The 24,283-nt window shown below is 32.7% G+C and overlaps 4 protein-coding genes across 15 annotated transcripts in view; 2 read left to right on the top strand and 2 right to left on the bottom strand.

The window, feature by feature from the left end:
• Positions 1 to 2,110, bottom strand: part of LOC123678337 (protein outspread) — a 202,995-nt gene extending 200,885 nt beyond the window's left edge. The window contains exon 1 of the mRNA XM_045615319.1: positions 1,706 to 2,110. Coding sequence (XP_045471275.1) covers positions 1,706 to 1,813 — 108 coding nt within the window. The 5' untranslated portion in view covers positions 1,814 to 2,110. The remainder of the gene's footprint in view (positions 1 to 1,705) is intronic.
• A 1,989-nt stretch (positions 2,111 to 4,099) lies between these two features.
• LOC123679238 (transmembrane protein 11-A, mitochondrial) lies at positions 4,100 to 5,516 on the top strand. The gene is made up of 4 exons (XM_045616718.1): positions 4,100 to 4,351; positions 4,408 to 4,625; positions 4,718 to 4,830; positions 4,939 to 5,516. The coding sequence occupies exons 1-4, from the start codon at positions 4,332 to 4,334 to the stop codon at positions 5,110 to 5,112; spliced, it is 525 nt and encodes a 174-aa protein (XP_045472674.1). The 5' UTR covers positions 4,100 to 4,331; the 3' UTR covers positions 5,113 to 5,516.
• A 97-nt stretch (positions 5,517 to 5,613) lies between these two features.
• LOC123679237 (dehydrogenase/reductase SDR family protein 7-like) lies at positions 5,614 to 7,229 on the bottom strand. The gene is made up of 3 exons (XM_045616717.1): positions 7,032 to 7,229; positions 6,618 to 6,981; positions 5,614 to 6,556 (listed from the first exon to the last, which is right to left on the bottom strand). Exons 1-3 carry the CDS (start codon positions 7,140 to 7,142, stop codon positions 6,114 to 6,116), a joined length of 918 nt encoding a protein of 305 aa, XP_045472673.1. The 5' UTR covers positions 7,143 to 7,229; the 3' UTR covers positions 5,614 to 6,113.
• A 198-nt stretch (positions 7,230 to 7,427) lies between these two features.
• Positions 7,428 to 24,146, top strand: LOC123679235 (2-oxoglutarate dehydrogenase, mitochondrial). Of its 12 annotated transcripts, none has more exons than XM_045616706.1 (16): positions 7,434 to 7,526; positions 8,145 to 8,363; positions 9,976 to 10,173; positions 12,138 to 12,240; positions 12,804 to 12,863; positions 13,322 to 13,577; positions 14,116 to 14,394; positions 14,457 to 14,592; positions 14,655 to 14,835; positions 15,127 to 15,636; positions 15,977 to 16,178; positions 16,247 to 16,497; positions 19,917 to 20,344; positions 21,759 to 21,913; positions 22,247 to 22,339; positions 23,656 to 24,146. In XM_045616706.1, the coding sequence occupies exons 2-16, from the start codon at positions 8,148 to 8,150 to the stop codon at positions 23,756 to 23,758; spliced, it is 3,171 nt and encodes a 1,056-aa protein (XP_045472662.1). In that variant the 5' UTR covers positions 7,434 to 7,526; positions 8,145 to 8,147; the 3' UTR covers positions 23,759 to 24,146. The 12 variants fall into 12 exon arrangements, with proteins under 12 accessions (XP_045472669.1, XP_045472671.1, XP_045472662.1 ...); XM_045616708.1 differs by having other exon boundaries at positions 7,434 to 7,587; positions 22,250 to 22,339; XM_045616705.1 differs by having other exon boundaries at positions 7,434 to 7,587.
• Positions 24,147 to 24,283: the final 137 nt, after the last annotated feature.

Raw genomic sequence — 24,283 nt, 5'->3', positions numbered from 1 at the left:
ACCGCCTTATTCATGAAACCTCTAGTCGTATTATGCCAATCAACGAACTTGGTTTGTCGGATTCATCATTAAAGAATCTAACCTTCCATTTTAGGCCATTTCTAGTTAAGAATTCGGCAATTGCAGAACTCGAGAAAAAAATTAACACAGAAGTTGTTTGATTGTGACACCATCACTCGATTTTTTTTAATGGTTTTGTTTCATTGTGGTAATGCCGCTTTCTTTCATTTTTATTCGTTCACTCCTCCGAAAATACTGCCAAATGATTAATTTGGAGGCCCACTTGGAGGACTTGTTGTAATATTTATTCGATAAATCGTTTATTAGTTAAAGTGATCCGTCAGTTTGTTTACAGTACTCCATTTTATCTCAAGTGTGTCTTAAGATTTGCTGAAACTGGAATTTCCTATTTTTCTTCGGTTTTTTTCCAGTATTATGAGATATTCAAGTTGCTTTGAATTCTATAGCTGACATTCTTGAAGAATAGTCATTTAAATTTAAGAGGATTGCTTATATTACATCTTTCATTTCAAGTTATGTTGAATCAGGCATTTCTTATACATGGGTTCTTCTTACCAATTTGAGTTTTTCAGTTATTTCTTCTTTTAAATCATATTAGTCTTGTCTTATTTCAATATTTGAGTATGCAAATCATTCCTTAATTTTTTTCCTTAGTAGGTTTCCTCTTACTGTGTCGGTACACTAGTCACTTCTCATTGTTCTACTTTTTCCATAGAGATATCATTTTCAATGATTGATTACTTCGAAGTTGACTGATAATTATCAACGTTATCCCGATAATTTTTATTTGCATTTTTATTATCTTCTATTTATTCATATTTTATCTTGTGTAAGTTAGAAATCGACTCAGTCCTATTTTTCAAGCCAATCTCCTTCTGTTTTCGTTGATTAAATACTAAATAGATAAATAGGGTTGAAGGAATGTTTTTATCAATCAATGCCAACTGATATCTATCATGTTTGTGTTTATTTGAAATATCACCAATTTGTCTTTTTTAATGAAAAATAATTGTTCAAATATTAGCTCGAATTTATTGTTTCCAAACTTCTTCATTTCGTAATTCGTAAATCTAGCCAACTGTGGAGCTTTTGATCAGCTGTTTCATCCAAAAATATTTACAGTAATTATTTCCTATATGTCAAAAATGTTATGTATTTTGTTAGTTTTGTTCTTCATTCGTGGAAAATATTTTGGGAGGAGAAAACGGTATTTGTTGTCATTTCATCCAAGGCATTCGTAGAAATTCGTATGAGTGTATATATGCTTGTAGCGTATTAACGCACGTGTACAGATATTGTTACAAGGAAAACTGCAAGAAGCCGCGCAATCCATTATAAGCCTAACACAATAAATAAAAACTACAGGTAATATATTAGTTTTATTGTTCAAAGTTAGATGGTTATAATTATGTAAGGATACAATATATAGAAAGATGAGATAATTCATCGGAAGCAGCACAAGATATTATCTTTCATGTTAAGTAACATCAACCCAGAAGTGCAACCCTGTTAAAAGCATTAGTAGGCATATTAGGTAACTCCTTCAGGAATCCAATTAAATGTCAGCAGCAGATCTAGGATCACTCCGGTCGAAGCGATCGAATCGTGATGCAAGGGGTTAAATCAAGGATGGGATGATTTCATGGGATAATATATGCATGGATACACGCATCTCAAAACTCACCCGGTTGCATTCCAAAGCCTCAGCAGAATGTTCCTCTTTCTGCCGAAAACAATTGGAACATTTAGTTTTGTGGAAGATATTGGGCGCGAATTTCTTGCACTGTGACATGATGCACTCTCACGACAAACGTAAACAACGCACATGTTATCCTTGGGCCCCAAAACACCCCGCTAAACGAGGCATTTTCCAAATACACTACAAAACACTCGTGTGATGTCTGTCAAATTTCAAATTCGACCACGATATATTCGACAGTCACGGGTACCAACAAAACATACGAAACAAAACTATTCACGGAGACACTCGCGGTGCTTGCTGCGATGTTTAAAAACTTCTGACTCCCAAGTTCCGAACAATTCACTTGCTCACGTTCTACAGTCTCGCTGGCAGCCTGACGCAAGCGCATATAATTCCGCTATCACGTGTTGCTGCCGTATTTTCTATCGCTATTGCCGCAAATCTCCGCTTGCATCTATCCTCTGATTGTACTTCTGTGCTGTGACACTTGGCGCATCTTGAGCAGGATAGGCAGATTATCACACTTGACACCGTTACCTGAAGTGTCGTTGCATAGGATAAACAACAAAAAATGCCGACGCACTTTGTGTACGCATACCATACGTGAAAAGTACAATTAGTACTAAACTGTCAATACCACGCAGGGGGCCTAAGAATAAGTGGCAGATCTGTTAAGTTTTCCTCTGGGATCTATAAATGCATAGCACAGATGGTAGACTTATAGATATGTGTTCAAAAAGATAGATTGAGTTTGTATAGCATCTTACGGTTTTGAATTAAATGAACTGTTATACAGGCAAACTATCTTGAATTCTTTTCACGAAGAAAAAATGTAAAAACATCATTGTAGAAAATTTTTGATGAATATCCAGTGACGGGAATCGAAACTGCAAAACAATAGGTTCTAGGACTTTGAGGTGAAAGATAATGTATTCAGTAGTATCATCGGAGCAATTTACGTCCTAAATTTTATTATAAGGATATGATTTCTCAAAGGACCCCGCACGTTTAGTATGGGAAATGGCTTTCCGTGAATTCGGCTGAATTTTTGATATGTTGTAGTTCTTGATGAACTGATCAGAAAAGTCCTTAGCCACAAAGCTCCAAAATGGATAGAATTTTTTGTCTCGAACATTCAAGAATCATTTTCTTGAGTTAGAATTATTACCATGCGGCACGAATTTTCCACCAAAATTTAATTCATATAGATCCAATTGACAACTTTCGAGATATGCTCTGGACCGCAACGGCAGACTGACGGATTATTTTTGTCCAAATTTTGGATTCCACATATTTCAAAAACATAAACTGTAAAAATGTTTTCCTACATTCATGCAAAAAGCAAAACTTTATTGAACTACATTTAGTGAAAAAAGAAGTTCTTTATTGCACTAGTGCAATAAAGTTTTTATTGCACTCATCTGTCATTCTACTTCAACGTGCTGTCATCATAACAAACAAATATTTCAGCCTGAAGGAAATAACGATGTACAGTTACCAAGTATTAGTAGGTTTACAGCAGTAACAAATCAAGAAGTGGATTTAAAAAGTACTTCACTACGAAATATTCATATTGAAAATTGCACCAATTGTTCATTCACTTTCAACATTGAGGGTAAAAATAAAGTTTGAGTTAAATAGTTCGTAACGTATTAGTTCCTGTTTCAATGCAAATCGATATTAATAATAAAGTATTCAAGTTGCGCTTTTCATTTTCCTACACCTAGTGCCACACCTCAATAAATCATTTTTGCTTTTTGCATGAACGTAGAAAAAATGTTGTATGCAACTCGTGCAATAAACATTCACTTTTTGCACTTGTTGCATTAAGCTATTAAGGCTTTAAAAATCACTTTGGAACATAGACATATAATATTATTAAATATCTATGGTTTGGAATGAAAGTCCCCACTAGCGCCACCTGTCCTCATTAACTCAAAACAGCTTCACATTTATGCAGGTTCCTAAAAATATCCCAACGTATTCCTTTACCATTTTATAATAAATATAAATAAATATATGTAATTATCTGGTCATGATAATTTCTCAATTATGTATATTAAACATTTTATTATTTCTTATTCTCAATTCATATAAAAGGAAATACGATATATACCTACTCACGACATTCAATAAAATACATAATCCTGTTATTATTCTCTATAGTAATTCACAATTAAGCAACTAATTTTCAATTTTGAATTGATGAAGAAATTAATAGCGTATTCGACTGGCAGCACCAGTGCGAATAAATTCGAAATTTTGTAGAGCTAAATGACATAATCAGCTCCAATTAATTCGAACTGGTGCAACCAGTCGAATATCCTACTTTTCGTTTCGCTACTCATTTGAAAAATAATTACTAATACAACCCTGTCTCCTATGAGAAATGACCGTTCATGGTATAAAAATTTAATTGTCGAAATTCTGTCACTTTGACCTCCATTGTCATTCTCCCAAACAAAAGAATTCAAACTTTATTTAGGATCATTTGTCTTCAAGAATAGTGTAAAAGTTATATATTATCAAGGGTATTGAAGAAAATGTAGGTTATATAAACAGAACTGTGTAAATTTCATTGACAATAGAACCAAAAACTACTCTCGTCATGGATGCTGGAGGGGACAGGTAAATAATAAAAATATTTGAAAAATGTGTGCATGTAATTGCAAATTCATTTTCAGACTTCACTCAACAAATGTTGCTGTGATACGTGAGGTCTATGATAGCGAATATTCTCATCAGGGATTTTCAATAGAATTGGAAAAAGCTTTACATGCTAAATGTTCAGTTATTGTAATTGAGCCCACTCAACTAGGAGATGAAACTGCACGTTGGATAACTTTTGGAAATTATATTCATAAAACTGCAGTTATATCAGGGTTGTCTTCCCATGTCATAGGTATTTATATCCTTTAATTGTTTTTATCTATTCTAAATCTACACAATATCCACCTATATCCACATAATAATGTAAATATGTATATTTTGTAGGCTTAGCTTGGCCAGAAAGTATAATACTTCAGGGATCACTTTGCACAGCATCTTTGCTGATGACTGCCTTATATACTGCTTCATGGCAGTTTGACCATTGTGTTAAATATCAGGTGAGTTGCAAAGTGTGTACAGTTATCTTATGATAATGAACAATATTGTTTATTGATTTTCTGAAAGCTGCTGAGCACTACTGGTACTCAATCTATGAATTCTTATAGGTTGAAAGAGATAGATCTAAATTGGCTAGACTACCTATCCTCGGAGTACTAACAACTACTACTCCAGTTGTACTTGTGAGAAAAGAAGATACAAGGAGAAAAATTTTACATTGTACAGTTTCTCTCACAGCAGCTGCATTTTGCATTTACAAATTATACAACTCTGTGAAATAATAAAAGTGGAAAATTTTCCACTAGTAGTTGTAATTCACTTGTTAGATATTCTATCGTTGAAAATTAAGCGATATAGAAAGATGAGTCCTCAAGCAGATTATAAAAGTATATTTGGATCAAATATTGTTTAATATTCAATGATCCTGAGATTACAGTGTTTTAATTGTTTTTGAATATGTCTCTTTATATTCTACGTTATGAGTTGAAATTCGACAATGTTATGAATTAAGATATTCAACTGCCTTGAGAATATAAAAATGTTGTTTGTGAATACATTTATTATTTCTGATGACGTGTTTAACTTGATGAACTATGAATATAAACGTATCATTTGAAGAACTGCTTGGAAGGATTAAGAAAATTGTAATTTATTTTGATCAAAATATATTTACATACTGAAATGACTTTATTGTTTTCTTAATATTTATTATTCAATATTGTTGGTCAGATTCGCAAACATTGTACCTCAATTCTAGTTTGTAAGTGAATAAAAAACCTGCATCAGTGAAAACATTTATTTACATATTTTTATTACATTTTTTTACTGCACAAAGTTTGTTAACCCTTACACACCATCACCACAAAAAAATTCCATCTCTCAAAAATTACCAACAAAAAAAGTCAAGACAGCTTATACTTTAGTCCAGCCTCTCCTGATAGTCAAAACACCTAATTTCTCAATTTTTAATAATAATTTTAACAACAAATACGTATACATATAAAAGAAACAACATTAACAAATATATAAAATTCATAAAAAACACATTTATCACATACATATATCTGCTAAGCTATATACACATAACATGAATAAAATTCTTTGGAGATCAGTAGTAGAGAGACTTCACTTTTTGATAGATATTTAAAATACATTACCCTTTATTTCTCAAAAGCAGTTAGTAAGAAACACTACTCGAATTAAAAAGAAATAAGCATTTATGAAACTTAATTTAATGGAGATATTAATAAGATATTAAAAAACCCATCCTGTAAGGTTTATATTATTTAACCATCAGTTTTTTTGCCCTTTTTACCATTGCAAGGAAATATAAGGAAGGAATGAAATGCCTTAAAAATATACCAATTCTTGCAGTTGGGGGAGCAAGAACAACTTCATTCTTGTTTTCAACAATTGCTTTCAGCATTTCTTTTGATGCATACTCACAGGTATAACCATTCTCTGTAGTAGCATCCATCTTACCATATGTTTGACCTGTGGCAGTTAACGCATTCATGGAAAGTTGTGTTTGAACATATCCGGGACTGATTATAGTGACACCAATATTATGATGGCTAACTTCTGCTCTTAAACTATCAGCAAATGCTTGAAGAGCATGTTTAGAAGCTGCATAAGATGATCGACCCGGAATTGATATCAAACCTTGAACAGAACTAATGAATACTATTTTTCCACTTTTTTCTTTGACCATGTAAGGCAGCACAGCTAAAATATAAAAAAAATAATTAAAATGAAATCTCATTGATCAATTGAATAGATATTCTACCTTTGGTTAGAGCTACTGAACCAAAATAATTTACGGTCATAATTCTGATATCCACATCCAGTTTTGTATCGATTACAGATCCCCTATGTGATATTCCACCATTGTTAATTAATATATCAATTCGTTCAGTTATCGACAAAATTTTTTTCACTACATTGGGTAGATCTTCTGTATCGTTCAAGTCCATCGGTACAATAACAGGTGGATGTCTTTGTTCAGAGGATGGTAAACTGAGTAAATCATTTCGGACACGATCTAATTCCTGTCTTCTTCTGGCACATAAAACAACCAAACAGCCTTCTTTATAGAACTCATGAGCTAATCCCTCTCCCAACCCGGAACTTGCACCTGTGATAACAACTACCTGTAAAAAAAATATTACAAAAAACATAATTACCGGTTGACGTAACATACTTTATTTCGTAAGCTTTTCTTATTTTTTCCCAAAACTAAACCTTTTCGAAATTTAAAAAAAATGTAAGATAAAAGAAATCCAACACCATATATCATATAAGATTTTTCCATCTTCAAAATAGGTAGACGAATATTCAAATCAAAACAATTTAGGCCACTACTTTTGACAGTAAAATTAGGTTAACGATTCATTAGTAATCTGTGCTTTTATTTAAATTGCTATGCCTATGTTCCGAAATAAAAAATAAAAACATCCGTAAGGTATGAAAAAATTGCGGTTAATTGAATATTTGTTTCAATTATAGTTTCCCCATTATTTGAAGATGAATAGTTGGGTTTGAGTTATTCAATTCTAATAGGAATTTTTAATTCAATCGAACGCACACTTATATTGCCGTTCAAGGTAAATGTCATTAATTGTCAATATTCTTAAAAATCACATTTCTGTTGGGTGGCTGCAGCTCGCAAGAAAATTGCATACGGTTTGATTAAAAGGTAAAATTGTGCAATTACTGTGGTATAAAAATCTTGAGAAAATACCTTTTTACATTTGAATGTAAGTCAAGCAGCATAAATACATATCCTAGTTTATATATATAGTTATGTAATATTAGGTGTAATCCAAAATTTCAGAATTATTGATTCATATGGATTTTAAATAGGTACTTGGAATAAATTGACTTTCTTTTAGACTTTCTACCAATTTTTACCTGGAACTCAAATGTTTATGTAATCAAACATATTTTCCAGAAGTTTTTGTGACGTAAACGGGAAAAATTTCCTTTTAGAATATATTGTAGTACTTGCCAAGATAGCGAGTTAAAATTAGGATTGCAAACTACATTATTATTCTATTTACCTTTTGCGTCTCATGAGTTAGATGAAATCAGCATCCTTTGCCAAGAAAATCATTTGAACTTAAAAATCATTGTCAATGCTATTGTATGTATGAAAGTGGGTTAATCTCTATTCAAGTGTGACTAGGTCAGTTTTCATAATGTACGAAGGTTACGTTGAATAATCGATCAAACGGAAATAAAATCAATTTTATATTGTTCATTGTTTCAATTTGTTGTTTCCAATATTACCAGAATTTTTTTAAATTTATTACAGATCATGCATAGAGCGAGACAAGTTATTAAAGGGGTCACTGGTCCCAAAGGACAGGCATTTGCAGGATGGTTATTATCAAAAAATGTTGCCCCCATATCTGTAGCTAGTAGGACATACAATGTACCTGCAGCGGCAGAATCATTCTTAAATGGAAGCTCAGCCACATATGTTGAGGATATGTACAATGCTTGGCTTGTAGACCCTTCAAGTGTACATGCAGTAAGTTGATTAATCTAAATCATTTTAATTTCAAAAGCTACTTTGTCTTTTTAAGTTAATTTTAATATACATGCCTAATTTTTTAAAGGACTCATGAGCCTTAAAGATTTTGAATAAAAAACTTAAATTAACATCAACACATTTCAAATTATTCAACAATTTGGTTTTTCTTGTTAAACTATATAACATAATTTTTTGTCTCCGATTTTTTCAAGAATTTTGAAAAATAGCGCCAATCTGACCTAACCTAAATGTTACACATGTGAAATCCAGGTGTATGTACTTTTTCTCATTGGAGGGAAACCAATATCTTATGTTTCAATGCATATTTTTGTGTTAAGAAAGCGGAAATTAAATAGAATTGTTATGGATGATAATGGTTCAATTGTATTTAATTTTTTAAATCTCGTTCTTAATTAATAAGAAATTGAATAAATTGCTAAACAAACTTTTAGTACTTTATAACTTGGATTAGTTGGAATAGTTTCGCGGAAATATATTTTTTCAGTTGAGCTCTTGATTTTATAAGCTATGAAATTCACGTTATTATAGTTCAGGAGAAAAGCACAAAAAATATTTTTCTTTTAATTAGAAATTTAGGTATAATGCTGACCAAAACTTCAAAATATTCAACAGAAAATAACTGAATTTTCTATTTAATTAACAGCAATTTTTTCACATAATCATTATTTAATGATATGTACAACAATATTTATCTCAATCCTATTCCATTATTGCTTTGGAATTAATTGATATAAATCTTAATTTATTGGGAATATATCCTAAATACATGTCTGCTGAGTACAAAGTATCTTTGTTTTGACTGGAATTATCAACTTTCTCTAATAAATGATGTTTTTGCAAAATTAAAATTATGATTCATTTGTTTCACCTAACTCAAAACAAATGTACATATTTAAATTGTTTTTTTATCATACTGGAATAAGGTGTTGTCTTTGCACTAATTTAGCTATTTTTTGGTCTTGAAATGTTCCCACTTTAAAAAAAATCAGAAGGAAGTTAATGAATATAACAGTGAAAATACTGCTAATAAAATTATTTTTGTCATAAAATAACCTCAATTGTAATTACTCAAGTTCAAGTCTGATTATAATTATAAAGACATGGTCTAATAATAACTTGTTGAATCCAGTATATGACTCCTATCCCCAGTTCAACCTAAATCACATAATGATAGGACAATTTGGCCATTACTTTGCGCAAAGTTGAATGATGTGATAAAGATGCATTCATTACATGGTAATTACCTATCATTATCACTTGAGAGGACATACTTAGTCATCAAGTCATCTTGTTTTGTTTGTTTGTTTGCCATTTTTTAAACAATTAAGTTTTAATATTACTGGGGAAAACTTTTTACTATTGAAGTTTCTGAATTGATGTATTTTTATTTATGGATATTTTTGTGATAATTTTTAAGTCTTCAAGATATTTATGAATAACTATGGGTGCTAGTTATACAAATTAGACTTCTTGACTTCTTTTAATTCTTTTGTGCTCAGTATTCTAAATTTTCATGTACATTATTCCAATTTTTTTAATTGAAAACTCTTTGGTTGATACATTTTTTAAATTCTGGATTCTATTGTAGTCATGGGACTCATTTTTCCGAAACTCAGCATCTGGAGGTGTTGGCTACCAAGCTCCCCCATCCTTGGCCCCTTTGGGCAAAAACGAAGTACCTGCACTGTCTTTCCTACCATCTATAGCTGGAGCAGCAGGAGCACCAGTCAGTGAAAAAGTTATTGATGACCATCTCGCCGTACAGGCTATCATTAGAAGTTACCAGGTAAGCAAATACCGAATTCTTTTTCTCTATTGGCTTCTGTCTAATTTTTCTAAACCTAGATCTTAGGCAGGTGACTACCAACATTAATATGGCCCTTTAGTTGTAGTGCTTATTTATTGTTGGCTGTTCATTCTTCATTTTTTGAAACATTTCATTTTTTAATCTCTCCAATGTAATTGGACATATAGGATTTGAACTGAGTTGGTGCTATATTGGAATTAATTCTATTGCATCCTTGATTACAATATTTTAAGAGAGTATATGGTGTTCCAAAAGAAATGTTATAATTTCAAATGGGTATAATGGCAACACTGTGTATTATTTTTCGACATTTCTGATATTGAAATTGAAAGTGAATATTCTTTAGATGATACAAGGGTACAAATACTGAGCCGAACTTGATACCACTTCTAATTTTGTCTACAATACGACAAAAAGTGAGTCGATTAGCTGAATAATGTCACTATGATTCTTTTCAAATTTCTTTCAATACTCACGAATACCTTTGATTTTGATAAAACAAATTAACAATATCAGAACGTTGTTGAAGCGTGTATATTTTGATGATTAAATGGCATAACCTACTGAGGATAAATGACATACAAGACGTCAAAAAATATTACACAGTGTTGCCATCAGAACCATCTTAAAAAATTATATTATTTCTGTTGGAAAATCCTTTACCAAGTACTTATGGTAGTGGCCCCTTCTAACTGGATGGAATCTTAAAAAACTAAATATTGAAGTTATTCAAAAGTGAAGTTGATGGTTTTTTGATTATCACTTAGAATAGTTTTTTTGCATGACGATAACAAATTTCTTATGGGGAACTATTCTAAGTGTATTCCAGCAATTTTCCGATAATTTTTCAACATAATAGTGATATTGAATAAAAAAATACTATCACTTTTATAATGACTACTTATAATGATTTCTTTGAATTTATGATTGACACTTCAAATGAATGAAAACAAACAATTACATGAGTCATTTACAGATGCAAATTATTAACATTTAATATGGCGCCATTATTCTTCTCCAATATGATTATTACGAGAATGAAGTGTAAAAAAATTAATTTTCATGTACTTACTTCGTCCACTAGTATGCATGATTGTTCATTTTATTTTAAATGCACTAAAACTCATACAATTAAGATATGCCTATTTGAAATATTAACAAATAAAATTAGAGGACTTCAAATGACATCATTTCATGATTATAATTTCCTACTGATTGGTACTATTTTTGAGTTTCTTGCTATTGACTAGTACTATTTTTAAGTTTTCCATAATCAAATAATACATTATCCTTAATGTGCATGAGCTCTAGTAGCATATTTGATAGCATTTGGTGTAATTCATTATGTCAATGGATTTAGGCTCGTGGGCATCTAGTTGCCCAGCTGGACCCGCTTGGTATTATGTATGCAGATCATACTACCACTATTTCTGATAGAAAGGGAGCAGCTCCCGATGAAATTATTAGGCAGCATAAGTTAGGTACGATCTTAAGTGTATTAGTGGAAAAAGTTATTAACAGACACTTTACACTATTACATGTTTTCACTACAAAATCTCACACTATTTGGATAATTGTTGCAGTTTGAAACATTTCATTTCCATCCTTTTTTTATAATCTGAAACATTCTTTGGGAAAACATTGCTTGGTTCTAGATGTTATGGCTGTTGTATGCATTTTGATCCCTGATTGTAAGTTTTATCTTATGCAGAATAATTTCCTTGTTTATCGAAATTGTTCAGTTATTCTTATGATGCAGATATTTGGGAAATTATGTTACTGTTGTAAATGTTTTATTATTTTTCATGTTTAGTTAATGTTTTAATTGATTTAATTTGCTTTGCGAATGTGTTCTAACAATGGGAATTGTTCTGCTGTGTCCTGATGTTATTTCAATCAGGAAATAAATTGGGAAAATGTAGAGGTGTTGGACTGAATTCTAGATACGTGGCCATCATATAGCCAAATTGGACCCGTTGGGCATAAACAGTGCAGATTTGGACGATAGAACACCGCAGGAACTACTTTACACACACTATAGTTTCGGTAAGATGTTTTTTAATCGTTTTGCTTTTTATCAAACTAAACTTACCGGCTTCTGAAAGCATTTTAATAATTTGAATGAGACTGACCATATGCATTTTCTTTAATTACACAAGCATTTTTGATCTATTAAGTCAATAAACATGTAATAATCAAAAAGAAACAATTTTAACACAACCAAATGATTTTGGAATTCTATCATAGTTCTTTGTTCTCTGAAATTAGTATTAGAACACAATTCTTTATTCATGTCAATTTATTGTTTGATTTACTCCCCAGAATTTTTATAAGTAAATCTAATAAAGTTTATATGTAACCTTTTTACAAATTTTGAACCTCATTTGATTTTTTTTTTTTTTTTTTGAAGATAATATGAAGCCTAAATCCCATTTGCAATGTGATAAACTAGCATTTGTGATCTTTTTTTTAATGTACACATAATAAAATACGTGTAAAAAATAGCATAGTCTATTTGTATCTACTTTTTGAGCAAAATTATTATTAACAATTTTATTTTTGCATTGCTTTTATTTGTTTTGTCATGTTTTTGTTTTTTTTTAACATAGACCATCCATCTCAGACCTATTCTGAAGAACTCAGGAGACAAGTCCATGAATTTATGAAGAGTAAGATTTTTTGTTTATACATTTGACTGGAAAGAATTTCAGATCAGCACTTTTTTTTTCAATCGAAGAATTTATGCTCATCTTAAGTTCTTCCACATTTGGTCAATTGATCTCCCTAGGTGTTGGTTTGAGGATAAGTATTTAAGTTTTTTGCTTTTTATTTATTCGCTTGCAAGCAATTCGTTTTTGCTTTTTTTCTAATTATTTCACTTGTATTTGAAATGTTTCGAACTGTACCAACAATTTAAGTGTAGGATAACTGAACAAATTCATTCGATTTACTATAGGAAAAGTTTTTTGGCGTAATCAATTCATGAAAGCTATCATCAATGCAGTTGAAAGTGTGTATCAATACTATCCTTTTCTAGAAAATTAAATTTCGAATGAATTCGTTCCTTTGAGATATCTTGTGTTCCCGCAATATAATATGTAATCACAAATACACATCCCAATAATAGATGAAGCCGATATGGACCGTGTGTTCAAATTACCATCTACGACTTTCATTGGTGGCAAAGAGAAACAACTGCCCCTGAGAGAAATTTTGCGTCGTCTAGAATTGGCCTATTGCAGGCACATAGGCGTTGAATTTATGTTTATCAATAGTTTGGAACAGTGTAATTGGATTAGACAAAGGCTGGAAAGTCCTGGATGTATGGAAATTAGTGCAGATGATAAACGCTTAATATTGGCCCGATTGACTAGAGCTACAGGGTAAGTTTTTATTATTTGACTGGAGTTTAATTTTCAAAATAATAATAATTTTTTCTCCCTGAAAAGTTAAAAGAAATAACTTAATATTCACAGAAATATTATTTTATAAATATAAGAAATTCATCCGATCATTCTGCCATACCTTGTAGAACAAATTTGTGTGGAAATATCTCAATTTCACACATATTTCATGGTTATACTTCATTATTATTTGTTGTTACTTGGAACTCTTCCATCACGGTTTTATCTATTATCTGTTAAATTTATGATTCAGAAAACAGTTCTGCCAACCAACATTTTTCAATGCAAAAATCACTAAAAGATATTTATGGAAATATTCCATTGATTTCAATAAAAATTCAGTGAATTGGAGAAAATGATTAAAAATTTCGTGCACAAAGCTCATTTTAACACTTGTTCATTCAAAAACTCGATACTTCGTGGCTTGTTTTTGAATTTTGCACTTGTGGAAGAATATCAATGTTTTCTGCAGTTGTATTTTGAATAAATATTTTAACTCAACATTCTCCCTTTCTAGTTTCGAATCTTTCTTGGCTCGTAAATGGTCATCCGAAAAGAGATTTGGTTTGGAAGGTTGTGAAATACTCATTCCAGCCATGAAGAATATCATTGACAAATCCACCGAGTTCGGAGTTGAGAGTATAGTTATGGGAATGCCACACAGAGGTCGTCTTAACGTTCTCGCGAATGTATGCCGCAAGCCTCTACCTCAACTGTTCACGCAGTTCGCCGGTCTAGAAGCCGAAGATGACGGATCTGGTGATGTCAAGTACCATTTGGGAACATACATCGAAAGGTTTGTCCATTATTCTACGCTCAACAGCACTGTTACCAATAATCGAAAACTTTGGTTTCCAGATTGAACAGAGTAACGAACAAAAATATCCGCCTTGCTGTCTGCGCCAATCCATCTCACTTGGAAGCCGTGGATCCCGTTGTGCAAGGTAAAACGAAAGCCGAACAATTTTACAGGGGAGACGGAGAAGGTAAAAAGGTATGCGGAAACTTCACTCCGGTTTTTACATATTTGACGTCTGACACTTCAACTCATTCTAGGTTATGTCCATACTTCTTCATGGAGATGCCGCTTTCTGTGGACAAGGCGTCGTTTTCGAAACGATGCACTTGTCTGATTTGCCAGCTTATACCACACATGGAACCATCCACATCGTTGTGAACAATCAGATCGGTTTCACCACCGATCCAAGGCACTCTAGATCTTCTCCATACTGCACAGGTAATTGAAACAGGTTAATTTTTTACTAATGGATGTTTTTTTAAGAACTTGAGAACTTACAATAATATACAAGACGGAAATATTGCTGGATTAATTTTTTATTATTTTAATTTGGTAGATAATTTCATGGCATTAATTTTTTTAATATGATTTCCGCCATATGTCCGTCGCGGCTACGAATTAGAAAGCCCATTCGATCAATCCAATCACAACTTCCATTAACTTGAAGTGTACGTGTAAGAACCAACCAATTGTCAATCAATATTCATTAATTTCATTGTTTTTCGACAGATGTCGCCCGCGTGGTCAACGCCCCCATCTTCCACGTCAACTCCGACGACCCGGAGAGCGTGATGCACATCTGCAAGATCGCTGCCGAATGGAGGGCCACCTTCCACAAGGACGTTGTCATCGACCTTGTGTGCTACCGTAGAAACGGCCACAACGAAATCGACGAGCCCATGTTCACGCAGCCTCTCATGTACCGCAAGATCAGAAACACCAAGCCCGTTTTGGAGAAGTACTCTGAACAGCTGATCGCCGAAGGCGTGGTCAATGCCGACGAGGTGAAAGACGTCAAGGCCAAATACGAGAAGATCTGCGAAGACGCCCTCGAGCAAGCGAGGAAGGAGACTCACATCAAGTACAAGGATTGGTTGGACAGTCCCTGGTCTGGTTTCTTTGAAGGCAAGGACCCATTGAAGGTTGGACCTACAGGCGTCAACGAAGACACCTTGATCCACATCGGAAAGAGGTTCTCTTCACCACCTCCAAACGCTGCCGAATTTGTTATCCACAAAGGTGAGCAAATATTTATAGAGGATTTCGAAAGTAATGAACGTAAGTAAAACACACTTGTTAAGAATATCGATCAAATTTTTATTTTATTATAAATCTTAATCTCTTTTGTCATCGTGGAACTATCCTGTGAGGATCTGTTGTCTCTTGATAAATAGTGATAATGTTTATTTGAATCTTACATTATAACTAATTCATTTGAAGCCAATTGAACCTGTTGAAGCAAATTGGCACATTTACTATGGCCAAGCGAGTTTATTTTTTTATATATATTCAGTCCCGATTGTTGTGCACTATGGACATACAACATTATAGTACCACCCATTCACTCTTGTTTTTTCAGGTATTGAGCGTATTCTTAAATCGAGACTGCAGATGGTTGAAGAGCGCACCACCGATTGGGCTCTTGGAGAAGCCATGGCTTTCGGATCTCTGTTGAAGGAAGGAATTCATGTTCGTCTTTCTGGTCAAGATGTCGAGAGAGGCACTTTCTCCCATCGTCATCACGTCTTGCATCATCAAGCTGTGGACAAAGCCACCTACAAGTAATATTCGCATAAACTGACTCCCGTCTTATATTTCAACATTTCGGTTTTTTTTTTTTTTTTTTCAGACCACTATGCAACTTGTATCCAGATCAGGCGCCGTACACAGTGTGCAACAGTTCCCTTTCTGAGTTTGGCGTTCTGGGTTTCGAACTGGGTTACTCTATGACCAACCCAAATGCCCTGGTAATTTGGGAGGCTCAATTTGGAGATTTCTGCAACACAGCTCAGTGTATCATCGATCAGTTCATCTCTTCCGGTCAAGCCAAATGGGTGAGACAGAGTGGACTGGTCATGCTTTTGCCCCACGGTTACGAAGGTAAGAAGTTTTTTCCTTTTAATTTAGGGTTTTCCAATAAGAGGTTTCATTTTTTTCAATTGAAATCACCTCTTCGAGAAATAACACGGCCGGGAAATTTTTCTTGCAAAATTGCGATTGTTTCGTTGCTTGTGTGGCACATAACGCAATCTTGTTGAAAATAAACGGCGTCTACATCAATATCTTCCAATTCCGCGGTATCGCAATCCATTCACGGTAACAGTAGCACCAATCTCATTTTCGTACCACCAGTCCCAAAACCGCAACAAACAGTGATATGTTGAAGATGGAGGTGCTTTTCAACAATTATTCTTGGATTTTCTAAGCCCCATATGCGACAATTCTGCTTATTAACATAGCCTTTGTGGTGAAATTAGGCTTTATCAGTGAAGATGATTTTTCGATGAAAATCTACGGAACGGTCGCCATCTTTGATAGAGAATTTATTTTATGCTACTTTTTGGTAACATGTTGAGTAACTGTCATTAGTGACAGTGATTTTGGGACGAAATTTAAATTTCAAATATAGCAACAATGGAAACTGAAACATTCTGAATAAATTTGCCATATATTGAAGAATGAAATAGTAATAATATCGAAAGCAAACTTGGAAATTAAAATCGATATTATAATAGAAAATTGTCTCTCATTATAACATAACCTTCAAGAAGGGCCCACAGAACCTATTGATGTCAAGAAAAGGAGTAACGTCCAGCAGAGAATACTAACGTTACCAAATTGATACCTATCAGTAGCGGATCTACTTACGCTACCGATCTCTCTGCTATGCTAATCTACTATGGAATTTTGGGTTGCTCCTTTTTATCTTTTATGTCGAGGGATCTTATTTCAGTTATACAGGGTGAGTCTTTGACTTGTACATATATTTTAACCGAAGGTTCCTGAGGTCAGAAGAAATACTTTTTTCATTTACCATTTTTTCCGATTCGGCCCTGTTAAAAAGATATAGCCATTTTAAATTTTCAAAATGAGCTAATTCACCCCTGAAAACCGGAACACTGAAGTTTTCTCAAGCATAAGATACACCTTTTGAACCTTGGAAATAAGCTACTAAATTAGAAAAACCATCATAAACTCACGTTTAACATTCCATTTGTTGAACAAAGTAGTGTTTATAATAAAATAAATGGGTTATTCCAATTTCGTTGACGCTAAAGATTAAATATTCTTCTCTTGATTTCTATTTCATTTTCGATAATTATAACGAATTGAGCTCGCTACCACCCATATTAGCTCTGATACTCATATCCATTCATGCATTATATTTCATTTATATGATATCGTTGTTAACAAGAATTGGCATTTAACCTTAAAATCTCAAATCAATAATATTCATCTATGAAAGTTTTAACACAGACTATAGTAATCTGTGGTTTTAAGTTTGAATTTCAAATTTCGAGTGATGCCAAATATAAACACAGCAGTTCTATGTTCTAAACTAAAATTCTCATTAACAGTTTCCACTGTTATTGTTATAAGATATTTGTTATGAAATGAAGCATTTGATTTGTTCCAACTATCTCATAAAAATATTGAAATGCATCAATATTTTTGAAGCCATCAGTATGAAAATATGGAAATATGTAAAATATTCTGGCTCTGTAATCAATGGAAAATGTTAGACTCCACTTGTAATCAAATTTGTTCTTAATGTGTACCTACATTATAGCCAACTTTACTACTTAATTCATCTTGATTTTGGCATTGAAAATAAATGAGAAGTATTCAATTTAAATATCCACAATAGAATATCCAGTTTCTTTCAACTCACCTAATTTGTTTTCACATTAAAACAATTATGGTCCTCTTGGAAGTATGTCAATCATATGCTCTTAGGATGAATTTATGGAATAGCAAAACAATAAAAGTATTCAATCAAATGAAAATTTGTCTAGTATGTACCTAGTCCTAGTGGTATGTTTCGATGTGAGTTTGAATGAGCCGAAGAAGAATACAGTATTGTTCGATAGCAGCAGTCTTTAGTGGGATATTGATTGTTGTCATTATAATGGGACTATTTTGTGAAAAGTTTTTTAAACAATGGCTTTATGAATAATCTGGACTTTTCAAAAAGAATGTTGATTTTAGTGAAGTATCTTCTTATTATCAGAGCTGTGCCAAAGCTCAGTAATTTGTAATCAAATCGAGGAGTTGAGGTGAGCTTATTCACTTTTACAACTTCATTTTCAAACTAAGTTGGCTAGTACTTCAATTCTAAAATCTGAGACATGACATCATAGTAAATATTCATTTCTGTGGTTTTCAGCCAAAGTACCCAATTTTTTGAATTTCAAAGATAATTTTTTTTTTTAAGATCAAGTTATTCGAAAACGGCGCTTTGTACGAGAAAACATGAAGAATACTTTTATTTTTCAAATTAGCCAAATATTCTTCAATGAACATTCAAATTACTCTTAAGAGTTAGATTCTTCGAATTTCTGGTATTTTTATGTGATGTAATGTTCATAATAAAGAAACAGAAGAATGTGTATGGAATTTTGTGTTCGGATAAGATGTATCACATCAAAAAAAAGCTATATTTCAAAAATCATTTCCTTCGATACAACCATTTACGAGATATAGCCGAAAATCACATTTTTTTTAACGATTTTCAACAGCCTGTATCTTTTTAACCGGGCCGAATCGGAAAAAATGGTAAAGGAAAAAAGTGTTTCTTTTGACCTCAGGAATCTTGGGTTAAAATATATGTACAAGTCAAAGACTCACCCTGTATAGAGTACGCCGTGGTTAAGCCCCACATTTCAAAGGGTTCTCACAAAAAAAAATTGTTGGGAGATATGAAAAAAATCTATTTATGATCATTCGTTGCCTCGCGTTGCTCGCCTTCATAGTAGGAATCAGTACTACCAACTTGAATCTTTATTAAGAGGCAACACCACCGCGTGACATTCTCGTGAGTAAATATAATGTGCGGTGTTGCCAGAACGATTGAAAGATCAATAGAAGTTATATAACAATAGTTCCAACTTTCCTTAAAAAGCAGTACTTTACAAGTATTTTTATAAAATTTAACAAAATAAGAGATTTTCCTCTTTTGTAATGGTTTTTTGTAGGATATTTTTAAAATAAATCAGTGCTTTGTAGGAATACCATATCATCAATTCTTTTGCGAAAAACGGTACCAAAATTATTATTTTTTCATTTGCAAATCAAAAATATTCAATTACATACTTCAAATTAGATTATTATTTGAAGAAAATGTGACATCTCCCAAAAAATCGATTATTTGTTAGAAGAAATATCTCTAATTTCTCTTTGAACTGAGCAGTCACATGTTGGTGTTCCCTCTTAATTTCATATCATTCCATCAATATTTTCTGATGTGGCCATCTGAATAGTAACGTTTTGAGGTGACGAATACAATTCGATCCTTGCAGGTATGGGCCCCGAACACTCTAGCTGTCGCCCAGAACGTTTCCTTCAGATGTGCTCAGACGACCCCGACTACATGCCACCGGAAAGTGACGAGTTCGCCGTCCGCCAACTTCACGACATCAACTGGATCGTGGCCAACTGCACCACCCCAGCCAACTTGTTCCATATCCTCAGGAGGCAGATCGCTCTGCCCTTCCGTAAACCTCTCATTCTCCTGACTCCCAAGAGTCTGTTGAGACATCCAGAGGCCAAGAGCAGTTTCGACGACATGGTCGACGGCACCGAGTTCAAGAGGATCATCCCTGACGAAAGCGTCGGTAGCCAGGCCAAAAAATTGGTCTTCTGCACCGGCAGGGTCTACTACGATTTGAAGAAGAAGAGGGAAGAAAAGGATCTGGCTAACGACATCGCTTTGATCAGGGTTGAACAGGTGAGACTTTGTCCGTTGTTAGGGGATCAATCTCCAAAATACTTTCTGATTTTTCTTTTTGGGGACTTTATTTTTCAATTTAAATTTTTTCAAAGAAGATTTTTTTGTCAGTATTTATTATTTTAGGAATAATAACACTGACTTAGTTTGCTCTCAAAACTTTATTATAAGTTATAGTCCAGGTTCAAATTCCCAAATTCGATGCCCACTGAGAGCATCTTGAGAACTATAAGACTTGAAGAAAAAATCTTCAAAGAGCCCAATCTCTTCTTCTGAAGAAATATACAGAAATCAAATCGCGTAAATATCTTGTTTTGTTCTGAAAAATTACTGTTTCAAATATTTAGCTATATCTTGGTTTCTGTCTGATATATACAAAACATTCTAAAACATTTTTTTCAGTAATACTTATGGTTTATATGTTACTTATAACAGATCATAGTAATTAATTACCGTTTCAGAGATATAGGGACCCGCAATATATGACTCAATTATAATTATACAATACATTTACACAGACTGAATTGCATCTCGAAATGAAAAATATTTATACAGGGTGAATCTTTTGACTCGTATATATATTTCAACAGTAGATGCCTGAGATCAAAAGAAACATTTTTTTTCTTCACCATTTTTTTCGATTCGGCTCGGTTGAAAAGATGCAGGCTGTTGAAAATCCATAAAAAAATATATTTTTCGGTTATATCTGTCAAATCGTTCTATCGAAACAAATGATATATAATTTTTCAATGATATGATGAATTTTCTCTCAACACAAAATTTCATTCAAATCTTCCAGGTTTTCTTCATTTTGACCATTACATTTTGGCTGAATGCAACTCTGTTTTTCTAATCTAGTAGCTCATGTCTAAGGTTAAAGTTATATATCTTATGGCTGGAAGCTCATTATGAAAATTTAAATTTATATTTGTTCATCTGGACTCAATCAGAAAAAATGAATTTCTTTTCACCTCAAGAATCTGCTGTTAAAATATATGTAAAAGTTAAAGACTAACCCTGTATTCAAGGTGTCCCATGTTGAAAAACTTGATATCTTTGAAACGGATGATGTTTTCGAAAAACCGATAACAAGATGCTTTTCTACAAATCTGTGTCTAAAAAACTACGTTGAAAAATGTAGGGAGTCCCATTTGAAACCCCAACTCTCCTCATTATGTTTTGTAACTTTGCTACATTTTCAAACACCATATAATAAAGTTGTACTAGTAAAATAAGTAAGTGTTATTATTCCCATTTTGTAATGGATTATCACGCAGTAAAGGACTACTCTATTTAGCTATTATTTTCTGTTAAGACTACATTTTTCTCATTTTTCAACTTTAATACTTATTCTTCGAACTGGTTATGTTTTTCTTCTACTCTAAATTTTCAATTATTGTTTCTCATGTTATAGATTTCTCCCTTCCCATTCGATCTGATCAAGAAAGAATGCGATAAATATCCCAATGCTGAGATAGCCTGGGCACAAGAAGAACACAAAAACCAAGGATATTGGACCTATGTTCAGCCAAGGTTTGAAACTATATTCAATGGACAACGTGAACTTCGGTAAGTTGATTGATTCATTTTCTACAAATGCAAGTGAAGATATGATTAACGCTCTAAAATATGAGATATTCTTCTATCCCTACTAGTAAAGAAAAAATTAGCACCAGTAGTTCATATTCAACCATTCAAAAATGATTTTTTATTGGAATATGATGTTTTGAAGAGGCAAAATAGTGATAGAAAAAAAATCAATTCAAAAAGTATTATCAAGTGTATAAATCCAAAATTTTCCAACTTCAAGAAATATTGTTGGGTAAATTTTCTTGAAAATGGAAAATTTTGGAAAATGTAGGTCTTCGAAAACAATTTTTATTTTACGTCTGAATGTTTTAGTAGTACGGAATCTAAAAGTTGGCTCTCTAGTATGTTTGGGCGAAGTAAGCCAAAAGAAGCACCAATAAAAAAGGAACGACAAAGAGAGATTAGGTGAGAACCGATAGTCATATCTTCACGTGAAAATAGTGCACCTAGCTAATTTTCTGATTGCTCTGTGAACAATGGCTTTTATGCTTCTAATAATGTTAGTGTTATTGTTTTGCATTTATTGTGCTGATAATGTCCTTCCCTTTTACATCTTGCTGTTAAAAAACTCATACCCTCTACCAGTCTACCCCATATAAGGTATATAATATAGGTAGTATAAGGACTATATTTTAGGATGATATAGTAGGAATCCTCGCATACATACTTTCTACTAAAAAAATAGGAAGTGGTCTCTAAATGAATATTACCCAAAATTCACTGAACCAAGCCACATATATCTACTTTTAAAATAATTTTTCATAAATTGAATTTGTCTTCCGTCTTCATTCTTCTCAACAGCTAATAATGTAGCTGATTGAAGAGTTTGAATATGGAATTGAAATTGTTCTACTATGTAGTCTTTATAACAGCCTACTTTGATGTCTAAAAAATCACAATTAATCACAAATTATGTATTCCAAATTTAATGTATCTCCTCCAATGTAAACTACTGAAATAGAACTGGCGCCAACAAATAATCTAATAACCAAAATATTTTTGAAAACATTTTCAAGGATTCTCTTCAGTATTCACTGCAAATGGTCATTCTTTGTTCTATACTTTAATCGATTGTAAAATCTCATAATATTTTGGATGAAATAGATTACAGTTTTAAGATTTAATTAAGGAGGTTTTGTTTCACTGCGACCTAATGGTCTATCGTGCCCCCATCTATTATCTCCATAACTAGAGCACAGTTGATAAACTTAATGACAGATGACATTTGAGTCCGTTTGAAGACGGGCGCCAACTTCCGGTGCTTTCATTCTTTCATAGCAGAATGTTGTGTTTATCTTATTAAAAATTTTCTATGAAAATATATTTTTGAATTCACAAGTTGTTGACGAAAACTATATAGTATCGAGACGTCTTGATATTGTAGAGGATATACGAGTAACAGATATGAAATCCCATTCGTTAAGTAAAGATAGTAGATGTTTTCTCCTCTTCCTTCTAATTAGACTTTCAGTATTTGTGGAAGTGAAGAGGGTAAAACTTCGCTCTCCTCTTTATACATTTCAGTCTAACAAGTAGATATTGCATTCCAAAATACGACTTATTAGCACTGTATAATAAATATTCAATAGATGAAGTATCCACATTATCTTTTTTTACAGTTATATTTTATTTTCTGTAGCAGCTTACGTTTTCCTAAAGTTGAAAAATTTCCATGGATGCTAACAATACAATGTTGTAATTTTTAATTTCCATTTTTTTAGCTATGTTGGCAGACCTACTGCTCCAAGCACTGCAACTGGTAGCAAAGCCCAACATCTGAAGGAACTGTCGAGTCTACTAGAAGGAGCAATGGAGTTGCATTAAATTTTTGAACAATTGTTTTGATCGATGACTTCACTAGGTACTAGAATAATCACTACTCTCTCTGTCCTTGAGAATATTAAAATTTTAAGTAGGACATGATTATTTTAGTTATTTTTGTTCAATCTGCACCAAAAGTAAGATTAATATGATGTAAGTATGTATATAGCACTGTTGTTTTGTGTATTATATTTTGATTGTTACTCAGCCCGAATTGTTGAGGTAAAGGGCTGTCAAAGCTTCAAGTATGATTGTAAGTGCTAAAAGTATTGTAATACTTAATCTCCTGTGAGAACTGGTCAGGTGAACTTGAAAGTATTTTTCATTTGTTATTTATTTATTAAAAGTATGTATGACTATGGCTGATGAATAAATTTTACTCATATACTTATTTATTTTTGTCTTCATTTATTTACCCATAAGACCAGAGGCACGTAAGAAGTGTTACAACCAGAAGGATTATTTTTTGTCAACAAAATGAGTCCTTTCAAATAAAAAAAAAATACGACTCTTGATTTTCTTTTAAGG

Source organism: Harmonia axyridis, chromosome 4, assembly GCF_914767665.1.
Source record: "Harmonia axyridis chromosome 4, icHarAxyr1.1, whole genome shotgun sequence".
Taxonomy (NCBI): domain Eukaryota; kingdom Metazoa; phylum Arthropoda; class Insecta; order Coleoptera; family Coccinellidae; genus Harmonia; species Harmonia axyridis.
This window is presented reverse-complemented; position numbering and strand designations above follow the sequence as displayed.